General features: G+C 31.1%; 3 protein-coding genes across 3 annotated transcripts; 2 read left to right on the forward strand and 1 right to left on the reverse strand.

The window, feature by feature from the left end:
• Positions 1-1699: 1699 nt before the first annotated feature.
• LOC113399755 (allergen Tha p 1-like) lies at positions 1700-4859 on the forward strand. The gene is made up of 3 exons (XM_064217645.1): positions 1700-1814; positions 2698-2879; positions 4611-4859. The coding sequence occupies exons 2-3, from the start codon at positions 2702-2704 to the stop codon at positions 4793-4795; spliced, it is 363 nt and encodes a 120-aa protein (XP_064073715.1). The 5' UTR covers positions 1700-1814; positions 2698-2701; the 3' UTR covers positions 4796-4859.
• A 6069-nt stretch (positions 4860-10928) lies between these two features.
• LOC113399634 (ejaculatory bulb-specific protein 3-like) lies at positions 10929-13260 on the forward strand. Its single transcript, XM_026638815.2, has 3 exons — positions 10929-11052; positions 11513-11703; positions 12795-13260. Exons 1-3 carry the CDS (start codon positions 10982-10984, stop codon positions 12977-12979), a joined length of 447 nt encoding a protein of 148 aa, XP_026494600.2. The 5' UTR covers positions 10929-10981; the 3' UTR covers positions 12980-13260.
• Positions 13261-14454: 1194 nt separating this feature from the next.
• On the reverse strand, positions 14455-16158 carry LOC113399765 (ejaculatory bulb-specific protein 3-like). The gene is made up of 3 exons (XM_064217796.1): positions 16153-16158; positions 15744-15924; positions 14455-14636 (listed from the first exon to the last, which is right to left on the reverse strand). The coding sequence occupies exons 1-3, from the start codon at positions 16156-16158 to the stop codon at positions 14455-14457; spliced, it is 369 nt and encodes a 122-aa protein (XP_064073866.1).
• Between the last annotated feature and the right edge of the window lie 4411 nt (positions 16159-20569).

Here is a 20569-nt window from a genome sequence, read left to right on the forward strand (position 1 = left end):
TTAAAGTATTGTTTTTGAATTTTATTTTAATGTATAACAGATTTAATTATGTCATATAGTGGTGACTACACTTCACTATAAGGAAATCAATGGTTTAGAAAATTGACATTTTATGACATTCTTTGCTTTTCTTATTACGGTTTTTACTACTTCTGAACAACTGTCAAAATCCAAATCAAAATATTCTTTATTCAAATAGGCATACGAGAGCACTTTTGGATCGTTATATTACATTTTGAATTAAATGTAAAGCTACTACCGGCACCAGGCAAATAACTCAGTATATTTTTAAATATCCTGCTCAGAAATTAATTCATACTCAATCCACGCTTATTATCTTTAATATAAAAATAATTGTATTGATAAATATTCCATGCCATATATATAAATACTAAATTTATAAATTATAAATAACTGTGGTATATTATTAAAGAAACGAATACCGTGACTCTAGGTCTTATTAGATTAGCTTTCCTCCTCGTGTCTATTCAATGATTTTCACCGTTTCTTTCAAAAATATCTATATTATTGTGAAGATAAATAACATTGTAGTAAACATACCCACTTTGTAAGAAAAATCCCGAAGGGTGATAACTTATATTGCCATATGTTATCAGATTGGATTTTCCTTTTGTTGATAAATGCTATTGAATTAATATAATAAAAACCTGCTTTATAAGTGTATAAGCATTATCGTCATTTTACAGGATTAAATTATCATCATTTTTATAGTAGATTCTACTGAGACCCCACAGGAAATGTAAAAAACTGTGTTTAAATTTCCTGCCGATTGTACTATAGTGTATAAGTGCTTACTACAAAATGTTCTAAGAATATCATTGGCTTACTAGATTAAATTATAATTTGATTTGATTCGCTTATAAGAAACTACATATATCTATCAATCAACTTTAGCACAGTTATGTATTATTTAAAAAAAAATATTGCAACTAATAATATGTAATTTTTGAAGTGGATAAATTTATTTTTTTCCTAAGCGTAACGAAAGAAAAAACCGTAAACAAATTATGCTGATTACTTGTTTATAATAAAGCTAGACATATATTATTGTTTTTAAAATAACGGTTAGTTATGTGCAGTTCATATTTTCTTTACAGCTTATAATTTGGCTAGATTTGTTATAAATGACATTGCTAAAAAAAAACAGATAATATTAGTGTAAAATAAAATACTTTTAATTTATAACCGATTAATTACTATGACCAAATGAGAAGTTGAAAAACATTTTTTATATTTGTTTATTGTTATAAGACTAAATAGATACATTGGATATAATTTGAGAAATAGTATTTTAAGTCAAAAAATATTCTGAACTCAAAACCGGTTCACCTCATTACTTCGGTTCGATTCGACTTTATTTAACGAAACCTTGTGTGCGTTTGTTGCAACTGTGCTCCTAATTACCCTTTGTAATAATAACAATAATTCAAGTAGCGATAAAACCACAGAGAATCGTTATAAATAAAAATATATCGTATTTCTTTGAATGTCACGAGATTATGTAAATCAAATTCTGTTATGCAGGAGATATCTTGTCAAGTTGGAAGTGTTTATTTATAAAATTCATGCTATTGTTTCTAAAACAAATTCTATGCACGTTTTATATTAAAAAAAAGCGTAGCAACATCGGAATCACACATGATGACACTTGTAAAATCTTTATCGACAACATTTTTCTTTAATATGCAAATAGCCTTGTCGGATCACAGGAACATGTATATAAAGGTGATCTTAAACCTAAGAAACACTCGTCTGTGTATTTCCCGTGAACTAGGACTCGAAATATCATAAAGGTAAGAAATTATATATTATATCACTGATAAAATTTGTTTGTTATGTAACGTTGTTATTTTTATTTGGTTCGTTTATGATGCAATTTTGAGAGGCAACTATTGTAATTTATTGGTAAACGTAAATCCGGTTTTTGTCAATATAATTTTTTATCGCGTTCAAGTAAAAATACAAGACCCATGTAAAAAATGGCACATTTATTTCGTATTTTCATATACCTGCGTTTACATTATTCATTATATATTATATTATATTCATTTACGTTTAGGTTTTGCCTGTAGTTTTGCTCTCGATAAATGTATTGCGTATCCTTTATTTTATGATAACATCCAAAAATCGACATCTTATAAATAAAATTCTATAAAGATGAATATTTATTTAAACGTACTATTTATGACGATGTTCATTTGACTGATAACGACCATGGCGGTCAGTATGTATAATACAGACTTTACCCAACAGAAATAGGAATATTATAGAGCACATTTAATCATGGCCGGATTACCTATTAGGCAGTGTTGGCAACTGACTAGGTGACTGCATGTGTAAACATATCTTTGTGTTACTTTAGGAAGTTTTTTGTTAGTTATTTTGAGCCCCGTGACGTGCATTGCCTAGGGGGCCAATATGGTTAATCTGCTTTGGCGATTGGTGTACGTGCAAACACAGATCGTTCAAGTCTCTCACTCATAATCTGTTGAGACATAAAACATATATACGAGATATAAACACTAATAACGATACTTAAGCCTCTTTCAAACTAATTATTTTTGTTAACCTTGAAAGAATACTACGAAAGATGTGTATCTATCTTTGATGCCTTGTTTAGTGTATACTTTATTTATAATTAGTAATAAATTCTCATTTTTATAATATCATTCGCAGAAAAATGAAGTGTTTAATAGTGCTGTCCGCAATGTTGTTCGTCACTGCTGCTGAATTATACAGCAGTGAAAATGACGATTTGGATATTGAAGCGGTAGTTGGTGATCCTGATACCCTGAAAGTGTTCCTCGATTGCTTTATTGATAAAGGGACTTGTAACGAACAAATAGCCGACTTTAAGAGTGAGTACAGTTCATATTATTTTTTATTATCAACAACTTTATATGATAATCACACAATTTGCGTTTACATTGGGGCGAAATGGTATATATACTACAACCGTCTAATGAAGGTCGTTTTTTTAAGGTTTTTAAGGTTATTTCCACAATGCTGTGTAAAACCCTTTCTAAGCAAAGATATGGGGACAGGGCTATCCTGGTTTTCATGTAATTGTACAAGGTCTTATAATTTTTTTCTTAGATATGGTAATAAAAAGTTACCTGTATTTCATTAATGCATCTTATTAATTTAAATGAGGAATAAGGTAATAGTGGCCGCAGTTTGACATGATGAATGTAAGATATTATTAATTTAGGAAAATAAAGATAGCATCTCATTAATATTGCTGTACATATAATTACAATATATTCATATTCCTTTTTACATATATATTTAGTAAATTTTTCACGTTATTCTGACTGTACTATTAATCGCCGCAAAAAACGAAACGTGATTTCAAGTTGAGACCAGAATTAGTTTCGTAGAGAATATTTATATACATTTATTATGAATTATGTAGCTAACTGCCGTTACTATAATCTTGGAGGCGGTATAAAAAGTTTATGAGACATAGTAATATATTTATATTATTATGTTTTCACTTCAGCCAGTACGGTAAATCATTAATAATATTTATATATTTAAAATAAGAATTGTAAAACTTTATTAAAATATATCAAATTAGCAAATCGAAATGTAAATTCAGCACAGCGCTGTCTTCACACAGCTTACTTCAGGATTTTTTTTTCTAAAACATATTATTTTTTCTTCAATGATTAAAACAATGTTCGTGATAGACAATTTTGGATAACGTTATTCCCTGTCTAGTATTTATGAGCGCGCATTGCGCAAGACCACTTTATGCGTTTCAATGAAATTATAGGTTAAGGTACCATATCTTTTAGTATTCACTTAGTAGAAAATACATTATCTACGATTAGTTTCTAAGATAGCTTTGAATAATATTGTAAACATGATAGATGGCCACTAGACCACTTGAGAGGCTACTTAGAACACGCAATTTTTCACCAAAGATCACGATATAAAACCCAAGTGAACCAATAATTACTTATTTCAATTTGTGTTTATAATTCATCTTCATGGTAAAGTTAAACATCGAGATGAAACTTGCCCTTGTGCGATGATAATCTGTAATACGCCCCCAAAAGGCATTGGAGGTGTGTTGTGGATTAAGATTCAAACCACTTAGCCCAGCAATGGGTCATTAATGGGCTGTTACTTTATTTTAAGTAAACATTCTTTAACGTAGCCAGGAAATAAATTGGTAACGGAATATTGCAGAAACCACAATTTACCTCGATTTAAAACAACACTCGTGTCGCAAGTGCCAGCGAGCATTTAAGCAATTTTTTTGTATTTATATTTAAGTTTATCGTAAAACTTCATGTACATTTTAATAATCACATCACTTACATTTTAATAATCGCTAAAATTACACACTTATTATCTTCCTTTTTTGCTTTGTAACCAAAAAGTTTTTATATATTATGAGGGCATTCCTACTAACACTGCTACTTCCGCAATAACATTGTACATGTTAGTGTATTCTACTACAAATTCATCTATCTATCGTATGAATTACTAATACGGGTACTGTAATAAAATAACAAAGTTGCTAGCTCGTGATAAATACTAAAAACTAAAATTATTTTTGTTTTTTAATTAATTTGCAGAAGACATACCAGAAGCTGTTGTCGAAGGTTGTGCCAAATGTACTGCTGCTCAAAAGCATATCTTCAAACGTTTCCTAGAAGTACTCAAGGTGAAAAATCCAGAAGGCTACCAATCATTCAAACAAAAGTACGACGCTCAAGACAAATATTTTGCCACATTGGAAACAGCTATTGCAAATGCTTAAGAAATTCTTAATAAATTGAACGATTATATTGATTTTGATTTAAATACATGAATATATAATATTTTTCGGATTTTATTTAATTATTTACTATCCCTATACATGAAGTAATCACTAAATTTTTTGTCCGCTCTTTTCAGTTAAAGCCTGTAGGTAAAGTTAATTTAGAATTAAACCATAATTAAAAAATGAATTTGGTAGGCTGCTGCACATTCTCAAACACTGTTATTTTTTTACACTGTACACAATTCAAACATTACCTTAGTTCAATCTGGTATATATTACAATTATTTCTCGATCAGTTAACTTAGCTCTAGACCATTGAGTGAATTTATCTTTATTCGGGCATCTATATATTAGAGTAATTTCACTGAGATTGGCGTAGTCAAATGAGAGGAAGAGAAATTAAACAATTTAATAAGAGAGTCAAGGAGCTGCGCAGGAGTTATTATAGTACTCAAGTGTGTGCAAGCACTGGATCACTCTTTCTCTCCGAAAGTACAATGGGACAAAATTAAAATTAAATTTAAGCAAGGTCATGCAAGGAATTTTATAAAATCTTACTAACGTAACATAATTTATTAACCAAAATGTTTTTCGTTTCAATAATGAAATACTCTAAAATTTTTCATATGAAATCAATGGGATTAAACCTAGTTTCCTAGTTCCAAAATAGCGAGCGTAATATGTTTTCAAAGACTTACACTCTCATAAATCTTTGTTATATTAGGTATAAATAACTTGAACTCTCTGATAAGGACAGCTTGTCCATATATAATGAGATTTACATGTTTGAAGTCATGTATATTTATGCACTCGTAAGTAATGTCGGGTTACCTCAATGCTTTTTGTGTAGCCTCTTGATTTTTATTTGAAGGCTAATGGTCAAATTGTCTGATGTTTTAAATAGATGGGATCGTTAAATCCACATCATTTTATTTAGTTCATTCAAATACATTCAACATTAGAACGTTTTTATCATAATTTATATTCTTATTGTATTTTTTATTTTAATTTCAGGTTAATATGGTTAAAATAGTTTTTTTGTTTTTGTTAACTTGTTCCGCATTTGCTGAAGATATATATTACGATAAGCGTTATGATTACTATGATGTTGATCATTTTGTGCAGAATCTTAGGCTGTTGAATAAATATTTGGAGTGTTTTTTAAACCAAGCTCCATGTACTCCCGTGGGAAGAGTATTCAAAGGTATGTATTTTGGATGTTACCCTTTTTTTTCCTCTAAATTATTTTAATATATATTTTAAGTTATAGTTTTGTTATATACTTTTTAAAAGGGAACAAAAACATGACATTTTTTGTCATAAAAAATTATTAGATAAAAATACAATAATATTTTCCAATATCCTGAGTTAGTTGTTTCAATGCGATTAAAATATAGCAAATAATGCAATAAATCAAATGCTATTTAATCGAAATATATCTATTTAATCTGACTCGCTTATCCTCATTACTCAGCGTTGTGGTTTTGTGTTACAATACCCGATCACAATGTATTTTATTTGAGAATAAAAGTAACTCCTGAGTTTATGGCCATTTTTCGGCGAAATTAAAAATAATATTAAATTATAAACATTCCGAACCAGCGGTATGCCTGTGTCAAGGCGATTCAAAACTGCTTCAGTCTATTTGAATAAAGAATATTTTGATTGTATCGCCTAGAAATAACATAATACAAGTCTTTATCCCTAACAAAAGCAATTAGGTGATATAATGTCTGAACAATTAAAAAGATTTCGTGTCTCTCCGAAGGCTGATATTAATGCGTCATAGGACTTTCTTCAGAGGAGGCCTTAGTTCAGTCTTGGGACATGTGCAGGTTGTTACTTAACATTATATTTCTACTAGGCAACCCACCACGTACTACACAAATTGTTTTCATAAATCAACATATTATAACGACTGCCATTTTCGATCTCTCTGACTTCTTACTTTATCATATCACCTTTACCGCCTTTTGTACCAAAGTAGTAGTGATTGACGGTGTGACTAAGGCTCGACAGGATATTATGTCAAAAAATATATTAAATATATATAGAATATATGAAAAAGATGTCAAGAGTTCTATGATAAATTGATGAACAGACTTAACAGTAACTATTTATTTTTTACATTTCTTAGACGGCCTTTTATGTACAATGTTGATCTTGAACTAAAATGTTATATACTACGCTATAGTTGTTATAGACTTACTTATATACAAACTAACTAATTAAATAAACACATTAACTAAGTAAATTGTAGTCACAAATGTATGATCCAATATTTCACAGAAAAAATACATCTCAATAAAACATGCTTAAAATAAGTTATTTATATTTCAGCAGTTCTACCAGAAATCGTTCGAACAGCGTGTTCCAAATGTTCGCCATCGCAGAAGAGATTCGTTGGCAGAACATTCGAGGCTTTCAAAAAACATATACCCGAAAAACACGACGAGCTTAAACGGAAACTTGATCCACAAAATAAATACTTCGCAACCTTTGAAATGGTCGTATCAAGATCTTGAGTTATGTAATAGTTCATAAATGTAGGGTAAGTAACGAACAAAATACGATATCACCGGTATGAAGACATAATATCGGATTTTGTTGTTGGTTATGAACTTTGTAATAAAAAGGAATTGAATCGTTCTTTAAATATATAACGCAATTGGCTTATGTCGTCATGGAATAACAACATTTGTGACATGGATAAATACATCGAAATATTACGAAAAATAAACATTTATTATCCGGTACATTTGCCCGCGGTATCTCCTGGGTGGGGTTGGGGGTGTTGTGTGCTATCTCTTCGTCTTTGACGCCATTCGTGGTGTCTTTTCCAAATTGTCCACCCTAGAAAACTTGTAGGGAAAGCTTCATAAAATTCAATTAAATAGTGAATACGTGAAACCGTAATAAGCACGTCCAATTTCTAGTTTATAATATTAGGCAGGATATAGTAATTGAAATTGAGAATATTTGGTATATAGGAATTGACATAACACACTACACGTGCTAAACGACTTGAAACCTTATAAAGAATTTATTTCAGTCCAAATCATTATGACAGTGTCCACTCGTAACAAAGTAAAACTACATAATTTCTAAACAAGTAATATATAACGTAATATTTATGACATATTTTTACTAATTAAAAAAGAAAATATCTCTATAAGAAAGATAAATCGTTTATTAACAAAATAGCATCATCTCTTATACACGTGACATTGGCAGAATATTTTGCGCACAACTAGTGTAGATACACGCCAGATACGAAGAAAAAAAAAACAAATTAAAGTTTCTCAACAAGTCAATAAATAGTTGGAAGACTTATCTATCAGTCGTCTCAGTCTTAAGTATTTATGGACCTTCGAAAAACTACTATATAACTACTTAATCTCCTTCTATCATCAAAAGGCAAACGTGTACGTAAATGGTCACAAAACTAGGCTACATAGAATATCTAAGCTGAGCTATGGCGTTACGTATTAAAAATTTAATTTCCAATATTCTAAGGTAAAATCCCATTTTAGAAAAAGTAGTGTATTCCAATGTTAGACTAAAATTAGTAAAATTAATTACAACCAGTTTACAACAATTATATCATATCCATAATATATATCAATCTTAATATAACCAACGGAACGTTATGATGAATCTTTTAAGATATGACGTAGGACATTATGACGATTTCATCTCGTGTTCGGCGGTGAAAATGTGAAGAGGTAACATGCATGTGGCGGATGAAATTCTGGCGTGTTTTTATATATCAACTCGCATTCAAGCAGCGGGGTGGAATAAGCTAAAAAACATCTCCCTGAGAAAATAGATAGGCTCGAGCTTAACGCCGTTAAAATGCAGTTATAGGACACTCTATATCGGCTCTCCTTACTTGAACGATCCTCTGTCAGTGATAAATATTAATAAAACTTTGGTTATTTTTTAAATTTAATATTAGAATAAATTGAAACATCAAAAGACATTATCTAAAGGTAAAGAAATAAAACTGAAGAGTTTGTTTGAACACGCTTATCTTAGGAACTAACTGTCTGATCTGAATAAACCTTTTCGCGTTAGATAGCCCATCTATAGAGAATGGTTAAAGTTCTATTACATCATCAGGGCCGGATTAACTGTCCTTACCCCTAGGCAATGCATGTCTTGGGGCCACTTTACGCTTTTTTAACTACCTAAAATATTTTTATATTTTTTTTCAACAATGTAGTTTTATTCTTAATTACGATATTTTTTACTATACAATGAATATATACTTATTACATCCCATCGCCCTAATCATCAAATAGAGATTGGAAAAGATATTTGGCTTCAATAATATCATTAACAATTAATTTTCTATAATCTTATTTACCAATTTCTAACCTACCCCTTTGCCGATGCTCTTGCTTAGGGCATCTAGGTAGTTGTTTACACTGCCTAATAGATAATACGGCCCTAAACATCAGGCTATGATCCACTATTGCTGAGCAATAATGCTTTACGCTGGTGAAACCTCGCGGAATAATTAATTCTCAATATAACGATTACAAGGTATTAGAATCACAGTTCAACTGATTAAATATGATTATTAGTTTGAAATGTGTTTAAGAATAAATCATATTAAGGAAAGGAAGACTGTGTATTTGTCAAAACATTTACTTTGAAGCATACACGAGGAAGACGAATATTCATTGTATAAATGCTATAACACTGAAAACATCTTACGAAATCACACTGCCTATAAAATATGATAACTTTGACATATTGAATAACATGTAACTAATGACCATCGTTAGTTAACGAATGATTAAATGAATATAGAATCCGTTTCTCGAATTTATTCAGAAATGGGATAGACTTAAAAAATAATAATCAACTTTACTTTGCTTTAAGCAACATTAACATTATATCTTCTAAGAAAAAGTTATCTGATGCTCGCTCATTAGTCAAATCAATTAGTGCGCGAATACCCGGCTTCCTGTTACATGCTTCCGTCCCTTTTCACAAAATCAATCCAACAGACTAAAGGAAAACGAGAGGAAAGATGAGACTTAATCATACAAAACGAAGAGTAATACACTTATTCTATTTACTTTTAATTATATTTTATACATAAAATCTTATTTATAAATGAGTTACAAAGCATTCGCAATAAGGAATGTGAAATATTGTAATATTTATCTTAATTAAAAAATGTTACCAGTTGCGTTAATTATGTAAAATTAGAAGCTACAAGATGTAACCACATAGTATTTTAAAAGAATTAGAGATGGGTAAATTTTAAAGAGAGGCAAATGATTGTTTTTGTGGTAGGCCACTGTACAAGTCCGTCTAGGTACCCACTCATCAGATATTCTACTGCCAAACAGCAATACTCAGTATTGTTGTGTCTGTTTTGAAGTGTCAGTGAGCCAATGTAACTGCAGGCACAAATGATTAAAGATCTTAGCTCCCAATATTGGTGGCGCATTGGCGTGGGTGTTGGTGACCAATTACCATCAGGTGACCCATTAGCCCGTCCTACCTATTATATAAAAAAACGCCATGAACCCTCGATGCAATCGAGTGTGATTATCAAATAGATGACAAAGTTACCACGATTATTTTCCCTCAACAGTAGAGCTATTTTGTAAATATAAACTCGAAAATATCAGAGAGTGATATGTGACATTGATTTTAATAATAATAACATTTAAAGGATACACGGATCAAAATAGCGTATACTGTAAGTTGTTTTTTTCACAAGTGAGATACGATGTGAGTTCTTACAGATTAGCACAACGGAATGTGTACTAAACAATATACTTTATATAGGTTAATATGTATAAATTGCAACAATTTAAACTTTTCGATTTTTTTTTGTTTTAAGTTATTTACATTCAATTCGATGTAATTTTGTAACTTCGTGTCAATATTCTAAGGATTCATAGATCAGTGATCATAATATTGAAGTCAATATATTATCTTCCTTACTTACCTCGGGCTGGGAATTTTGAATTGCTCAATCTGGTTTCCTGGTATATTCAGCAACCAATCTTTATATGAAGGATTTCAACAACCGTGCTGGTGCTTAATTTATGCTAAAAAATATTTTACAATAGCTCTTATCAACGTCACCCAAAGGTTTAGAATCGCGTATGGGCTTGGTGCTGTATTTGGTCTGTGCGGCGGCAAAGAGGTGGTTTAATGGTCGTCGATATAAAAGCACTGTCGCTTTCTGCGGCGGCTAGTTCTTTGGGTCCTATAGAGAGTAAAAGGTGGGTTAACGAACTAACATTATACTGCAATCAGTGTCACCGGCAATCGAATTGTGATAGTGTTACGCAATTATGGTCGCAATATTCTCGTAACCCAGTGTGATACTTGCGGATCATTGAATTGACGTTTTTTTTTGCCACTAATCTCTTTTATTACGTGATTAACTAAATGTTTTATACAAGTTATAGTATCTATTTTTAGATATTAAGCAAGTCACTATGCATCTCGCAATTTAATTGATACCATCGTCCTTTGTTAATGCGGTGATTCTCATTGGTATTAATTGATATTCTGATCCTGTAGAAGCATTGTCATCAAATATACCAGATGCTTAATATTCGTGGCGTATCATATTTGCTTCATTGTCTTTTTAATCGCATAAAACTATTCGTTTTCTTATTCATAGTTGTTCGAATTAATGTGTGAAGTTAAATATTTGAATATTTCTTTATTTTCCAGAATAATAACGATGAAAACTATAGTTGTTTTGGCTTGCCTGGTTCTATCGGTGTTGGCTGCTGATAAGTATAACTCAAAATATGATAACTTCGACGTGGAAACGTTAATTACAAACGAGAGACTCCTTAAATCGTATGTCAACTGCTTCCTGGACAAAGGTAGATGCACAGGTGAAGGATCTGACTTTAAAAGTAAGTTAAATATTTAATCTATATTAAACTCTTATAAACCTGATCTTAATTAAATATCTAATGGATTAGAATAAACAAGACCACATGTAATTACTTAAAATTGATAATAGACTAAAAAATTAAAAACTTTTTAGTAAAATTGTAGGAGCGTCATGTGTGCACTTTGTTTATGTATATCACCATCATATCCACACATCATCACCACCACCACCATCATCATGGTATATAGTTTTGTAAATGACTAAAAAGTACATCAAAGTTTAATCGGCTTGGGAATCATCATATTAAAATAAATAACCAAAATGGTCTATTGATTGATACTTAAGAGATTTAAAATAAATAAATGTAAATTATTTGATATACCTATAATCGATTTTAATCTCATTCAAAGTACTTGAATACACAAAGCATGTATAAAGAGTTCTCATCAAGTGATCAAAAATTTCTCCAAATCCAATATAATCAGGGCATTAATATGTTTGACACTTTATGTCTTTGCAATATTTAAAAAATAAAATAATCGTTTTTTTATTTGACGCTACACCAATGAGTCTTTCAACATTATTTCAATATGAACACACTCTCGGTCAACGTTGTATGCGTAATGTTTACTAAGTACGTTATACATACGTATATTCAACGTGTCAAAGAGCTCAGGATAAATGGCGTGTTACTTGCATAAAAAGGTCGAGGTCAAGGCCTTTGGTAAACATACCATGAAGCAACATTTTAAATTTAAAATATAACTTTTTAATTAAAAAAATAACACATTCAGGTAAATAATTGATGAGTAAATGAAGAAAAATATTCGTCTTGATCACTTTATTTTTGGTAGGACTTTGTTTAGTTTGGTCTGGATGGGTAACACTCACTCAACAGTCATTCTGCTACAATCTTCAATACTTCGAAATCCTATGTCCCAATTTTAAGGATGAGTTAGCCAGTGTAACAACGGACATAATACCTTATGATTATAGTATTATGATTTAAAGCATATTGACGACAGTGCATTAAGAATAGTTTTATATTTCTGTGTATGGTCAAACCACACATATGGATCATTTTCTCAAAAATTAAATACTTTATTTCAGAAACATTACCCGAAGCCGTCGAAACAGTGTGCGGTAAATGTACTGAGAAGCAAAAGGTTAACATAAGGAAAGTCATTAAGGCTATTCAACAGAAATTCCCGAAACAGTGGGAAGAACTCGTTAAGAAAAATGATCCTTCCGGAAAACACCGTGCCAACTTCGAGAAATTCATCCAGGGTAGCTAAATAGCTCAAAGCATTAGCTTAGCCAATTTAAAATAGCATTTAAGTGGTATATTAGTAAGACTTAATTTCAATATTTTAAATAATATACAAATTGGTATTGAGATTTGTGATAGAGGTAAAGAAGATGCGTGATTCTTAACGTTTGTTGAGATTCAATGTGATATGATATTGTTTACGTCATATTGAGGAAACCATTTGAAGATGGTGGAAAATGTTTATTTATTATTCGTATTGGTGTTGACTGATTGTAATAAAAGATAAAATATATTTTTGTTTCTTTTTTATTTTGAGAATTACTAGAGCTTTAAAATTCAAATAGGTTTAATATTTATACCATATTAGCTCCCAATGTTGGTGGTGCATTGGTGTGATGTAAGGAATGGTTATTATTTCATACAGCGCCAATGTCTATGGTATTGGGTCGTGACCATTTATTACACCATTAATAAAATATACAGGAAACCACTAAGATATTAATGAAACATAACATAGTATGATTATATTTGTATATATACTCGGTCAAATATTGAATGATTAGGTAAGAATATTAGAGGCAGTGAAGGCAACCAACTGCATGTGTGTTTGTGTGTTGTGGGGTCAGTTGCGCAGCGCTGCAGTGTGATGATGTAACCGATGTAGTTGTATAACGCCTATGTTTATCCCTGCTGGGAAATTAAGTGCAAATCTTTTAAACCAGTCATAATATTTTTATTATAGTTAAAATGTATATTCGTCCAGATTGCTTGCAAGCACCACGAATTTTCGTGTGTTCAATTTGGACTCGCCTGCGATGGAAAGCAGCGTGAGGACTTTTGAATGTTTTGGATAGTTATTTGCGACATTTGTATCGGCTCAAATAATCTCCAAAACTTACATGAATCTCCTTTACTTACATAAACGTTTGTATATAATCTGATTATGATGCTATGGGCATGTTTTGCAGTGGTATGAAAATAATGTTTTTTGTATTATCTTTAGGGGGTTTGGTAAATGGGCTACCTGATGGTATTCACCAACACCCATAGTCATTGGATACGTAAGAAATATTAACCATTTATTACATCACACCAATGCGTCACCAACACTGGGTGTTAAGATGTTATATCCCTTGTATACGTAGTTTAAATAGATATAAAAAACATGTTTAAAATGTATGATGGCTAAAATGTGCAAGAAAAAAGTAACTGATTGTGAGATTAAAACAGACTAGATATGAATGCAGGACCAAACCAAAAGCATTAACCTCATGAGCCTCAGTTATGTATATTATAAAGGGAAAGCGAATCATGATGATAATAATAAAAATGTAATTAGTGAGTACGTACATATTTATGTATACCTATGTATAATACGTATGAGTTATAATTCAAAATAAAAATAATCAATTGTATAGTTTGCTTAATAATTTAATAGTTTTAAATCGTCACAATTTCGGAGTCAGTGAAAACATTTCAAATGAATTTAATAACGAGATCTTATTCTGATAATATTTTTCTGATGTTATCGTCGTATTCATCGTTACGGTCATATTTTTTCTTGATTTCCATTAATACATCTTTTTTATTTTCAAATACCTCTTTCAATACTTTTTTAAAGTTTTCTTTTTGTATTTTAGTGCATTTCGCGCAGCCGTCCGACATTACTTCCGGTAACATTTCTGGGAATTAAACAACAAAAAAATATGTTAGATAAATTTAACAGTTTTAAATAATATGTTTGAGATAAAAACAGAATGAACAAAAAGAAAAATAAATATCGATAATTACGTAATTTATTTGTGTATTCGACCCAACTCAGTTTAAAGCCATTGACACTAAGATGTCACATAAGTATTTAATTAATCTAGAAATTACATAGGTAACTTTCAAAGCTTAAATTTATCGTTTATTTTTTTACACATCGTAATGCCTTTAACTGTATGCACTGAAATCTAAATAGAAAGTTAAAAGGTGATAATTCGTAATACACTCAATTCTAACAGATAATTTATTTAGTAGAAATAATTGTTGAGGAAAATGCAGAAATAATAGCATCCTCGGCAGACACGGATGAGTCTCTGTTTAGATGTCGAGTTTTTCTTGTATACGTTGTGACAACAAATCAAATAAATATATTCATTCTGCAACTTCTACACAAACTAAACTATGCACTACACTGACAATCTTAACATAAAACATCAAAAGTCAAATGATGTCTTTCAAATGTTAGATTAAAATTAAAAATGCGAAAATAACTCTCTCTACTTCGTACCTGCTTTGTAACACATCATTGAATGTAATGATATTGGATACAGGGGTATGATAAGGAAGATAGATAAGTTACAGGCGGAAGGAATCGCGAAGGACTTAGTTTTTATTGTATTACAGGTTTCTCGAGAAAACAAACTCATACCTTTCATACTTTTATTGCTTTAAAATATAAACTATCAAAGACAATAAGCGTGGTAAAGACAATTTTAGTTAATTCAAAATAAGTCTGATAATTTTATAGCCGATTATAATTAAATAAGACATAAAGGTATGCAAAAATATTGACGCAAGTAATTCGTTGAAATTTTAATTTCTTACGATAGTCGAAAGTATATGTATCTATACATATAATTATTACAATATATGTGAAGTCGTTATTTTATAATGCCTTACTAAGAAAAAATACTAAATAGCAAACAGATGAAGCGCGTTTCGGTGTAAAAAAATAAATAAATGGTCAGGCAGAACAACTTTTGTCGATATTTTTTCTCGTAAATACATAAAATTGTACTAACCTTTGTATTCTGATGAATACTCCTCAGTACATGGTCCTTTATCGAGGAAACAGTTTAAATATGCGGTTAACAAGGTGTCATCTTTTAACACTTTATCGATATCGATTTTATCGAATTTTTCATCGTAACCTTTCACACAGACCACGAGTAACGATAATGCTACAGTCGCAAATTTCAACATCTGTAAAATAGGATATTATAATAAAAAATTGAAAAGGTACAGTAGCTATAGAATTATTAAAAGAGTGTTAGTCTATATAGTTTCTAAATAAATAGTTTAACACTTGACGTGATAAAATAGTCCGTTAAATGAAGAGCAATCACAGCAATTCATTTTTACGCCTGGCAAATTATAAGGTTATTTTGAACTAGCGTTCTAAATTATTTTAAAGTAATCTTATTCTGTCACCCTCATATTTATTATTTTATCTGTATCTGTAATCGGTAACTAGGAATTTAAATAACGAATATACAAATGCATCAACAAGGAACGTATAAACGTATACGAATTACAAATGATCGATACGAAAAAGTTTTCAAAAATGCTTTATGAATAAAATAAAATAAGTTAAATAGACATGACTAATGTTGTGTGCATTGAAAATATAAAATATTTGCGATAATACAGATTAAACTAATATTACTTTTATATAGTCTTCAATCGGATTTCGAGCACTGACAAACAAAATATCCATATGAAAATGTCACAGCATAGACATTATATACAAAAAATTGCGGATATGACCAATTTTGTTAAATTGTGTTCAGTACAAAATGTATTTTAAATTATAGTTATTTATCTATTAAAATAAAAAATAAACTTGACCCCCATTCTATTATTGATAAAAATCATTAATCATCGTGATCATAATCATTCGCTGAGCTGCGCACCTCGCGGAGTGTTTGTTCTCGTTCATCATTAGTTCTACTCGTAGCCTTGATCTTGGTAAAGATTTTGTATCATTTGAATTTGATTTGAGGTTTCTGTTTGAGACAAATACTCTTATCGAATGATTTTTCTGATAGTTAACAATTACTATTTATGATTAAAGGTAAATCTAAATTTTAACTGGTGGCGAATGTTTTCAGAATTTTATATAAATTATATTTTTCTATAAAATTACATGTGTATTATCTACACACATCAATTCATTTAATTAATATGCCTTCAAAGATATATTTTTTTTTATCTATATATGATATTGTCATTGCCAATACGATTTCAACCTTTAAACCGAAGATAATATTTCTCTAACGATTTGAGTTATAGGCCTGTTCACCTTTTACACTAGGCCAGTCCATAATGTTTATTCAAACGCATCACTGTCTAACCTTTAAAATTTAATTGTACATTTCGTTTAGTTCTACAAATAGCAAGTATATTCTATCTTTAGATAAACTTGAACGTTACTTAGTGGTAAGGCTTTGTGTCCGTCTGAGTAGGTACCTACCACCCACTCATCAGATATTCTACCGCCAAAAAGCAGTACTCAGTATTGTTATATTCCGGTTGGAAGGTTGAGTGAGTCAGTTTAAAAACAGGCACAACTGAAATACAGTTGTTACAAGGTGGGTTGTGCATTGGCGATGTAAGAAACCGAGTCACCGAGTCAACCGCTCTCACCATTAGTTGACCTATTTGCTCGCCTGCCTGCCTGTATTATAAAATGGAAGTAAGAAACTGACTCACTCACTCTATAATAACAGAGTCACAAAGGAGTGGAGGCCCTGGACTAATAGAGGCGTGGAGAACTTAAAAATCATATTATTTATTAATTTTAATATTTTAATTTCTGTCAGTAAGTTATTATTTATTTACTTGTATTGGTATATTTTAAAAACAATAATTAGTAACATTATAATTTGACTACATCTAGATATTTGTTAACTCGTCGAAATTTCTGTTTTAGGGGGCCCCTCTCATATGGAGACCCAACTGCCCTGGGCAGTTGCCCCGGTTGCTCTCGCCTTTATCCAGCCCTGGTTAAAACTATATTATCCTAGTTAAAACTAGTCTATATTCCTTCGTTGATTGAATGCGCAGTTCTTATATTTAGTGAATTAAAACTTACGAAAGGAATTTTCTTTATAGGTGCTTTTGAATAACGTCATCATTAAAACAACAAATCGTTACCTAAAGATAATCACTAGACATGAAATAATCGTTTCAAACTTAACGTTTGATTTGGCACAGATAATTTAGCTATTGTCACATAGGATGGAGGAGATACGAAGGAAATTGATCGCTACGGTGTACTTAACATTTAAAATCTGAGCAACCATGGATGTTTCTATTCATATACAATTATGTATCTAATTAATTTGATAAAAAAAAAGACCCGCTGAGTTTCTTTCGCAGGTTCTTCTCAGGTCAGGGTGTTCCTTTTTCCGAACCGGTGGTAGTATTTAATTTGATCATCAATAAGTAAGTGTAATGCTTCTATGTTGAATAAAGGAATTTGAGTTTGAGTTTGATGTGATACACTTTTGACTACGTACCTAATACTTTTGGAATAACTTCATTTCAAAAGAGACTTAATGATATGGGTATATTATTAACACCTGAAGAAAAGTTTGTAATGTTAATGAGCAATGCTCGATCAAAAAGTGACTTAAAGTTTATATTATTTAACAGTATTGGCCCATTCATGTGGCTACACAATGCCTGACATTAAAATCAGGCAACGTGATATGCGTGCAGAGTTACAATCACTCGACGTACGGAAAGCTAGCTGACGGAATACCAGCTATATTGCTGAAAAAGTGTGCAGCGGAGTTGTCTCCAGTTTTGAAGCGCCTGTTCCAGTTGTCACTTTCTACAGGATCTGTGCCGGAGGCCTGGAGGGAAGCTATTATATATTATTAATGTGCAAGCGGTTTCTACAAAAGGGGACCGGTCTGACCCGGCAAATTATCGGCCAATAGCTATTACCTCAGTACTTTGTAAGGTAATGGAATGGATCTTAAACAACCAACTGATCCATTGCCTAGAAGTTCACAGTCCAATTAATGATCGTCATTACGGGTTTCAACCAAAACGATCCACTGGTGATCTTTTAACGTCCGTAACACACCTCTTGGGGAGAGGCTAGCATTCTGGCTATTGACGTTCACTGCGAATTAAAAATATAAATTACATTTAACCGTAACGGTAATTTTAATTATCGTTCTACTTGAAGTTCTACTTGATAAGCTTTATCTAGTGGTGATTCAATAATTCTTAAAAATAGCATTGATAATATTGATAACATTTGTTTGTTATTGTACTTAAATCATGACTAATTTTTTGTTTAACAAGCGACCCACAACGGGTTCGGGGGCGCAATTTATTAATAAAGAAGTGACAAATGCGCTAAGCAAGAATATATTAAGTAGGTATAATAACGATTATTTATTCATTAATGTATATAAATAAGTCACGAATTTAAATACTGCAAAATGTAAAGCAAAATTTGTCCGTGGTTTATAATAATTTGTATAATTATAAATGGCAAGGTCAACATTTTATTGTTACTGGCAGCTATCTGATCCGTTTAAGAGTGAACCCGTTTCTTATTTAAAAACTAATATCTCCTAAAGTATTCATTCGAATGATTTTAATCTAAATTAAATGCCCATCATATTTATCTGAAGGATGAATGATTAGTTGGAGAAAATGGCCTCGCAAATAACTTATACACGAGTGGACCTTATGAGATAGACAAATACACATACAGATATTTCAGCAGGCTTTTTTAAGACTTTCTAATACCAGCCTTCATACATAGCCAGCGTTAGCCATGTAAATGTATCAATTCTTGGACCTTTTCTATTCCTCATATACATAAATGACTTGCCCTTTCTTGTTGGAAACAAACATGATATAGTATTGTTTGCTGATGACACCTCTTTGGTTTTTAAAATTAATAGAAAACAGGTACAGTATGACGATGTAAACAATGCTATCTCTGATATAGTACACTGGTTTAGCGTAAATAATCTTAGGCTGAATAATAAAAAAACAAAAATTGTTAAATTTAGTACATCAAATGTGCAAAATGTAAAAGCTGGTGTACTTATCAATGGGGAATCGATAGATCCAGTTGAATCAACTGAATTTCTTGGCGTTACTGTTGATGCCAAGTTGCAATGGGTCCCCCATATTAACGGATTGGCGAATAGATTAAGTTCTGCGGCATTTGCGGTCAAAAAAATCAAATTATTTACCGATGTTGATACGGCTCGCTTAGTATATTTCAGTTACTTTCACAGTATAATGTCTTACGGTATTATGCTTTGGGGTAACGCAGCCGCTATCCATACTATATTTGTGCAGCAGAAAAGGGCTATTGGCGCAATCTATAACCTAGGAGCCAAAGAATCATTAAGGTATAAATTTAAAGATATCAAGATATTAACTGTTGTTTCTCAATATATATTCTGTAATGTTTTGTATGTACGGAAAAATATTGATGATTTTATGAGAAAATGTGATTCTCATAGCATTGGTACAAGGAACAAACACAAACTTGTTCAGGAGTAACATAGTGTGCATAGAGTCAGTAATTCTTTTGTGGGGCAATGTATACGGTTCTACATCAGGATCCCAGAAAGCGTTCAAAATTCTTCTGTTGTCAAATTTGAAAAAAATGTTAAGGTTACTATACAATTAGTCAGTTTACGATTGATAGTTTACTACTTTCTTGGGAATTAAACGATCGCCTCCTGGCTATTCATATTCAATATTGTATTTAATTAGTTTGACAAATAAAAAAAAGACCCGCTGAGTTTCTTTCGCCGGGTCTTCACAGGTCAGGGTGTTTTGTTTTCCGAATCGGTGGTAGTGT

This window comes from Vanessa tameamea, chromosome 18 (genome assembly GCF_037043105.1).
Source record: "Vanessa tameamea isolate UH-Manoa-2023 chromosome 18, ilVanTame1 primary haplotype, whole genome shotgun sequence".
Classification (NCBI taxonomy): Eukaryota; Metazoa; Arthropoda; class Insecta; order Lepidoptera; family Nymphalidae; genus Vanessa; species Vanessa tameamea.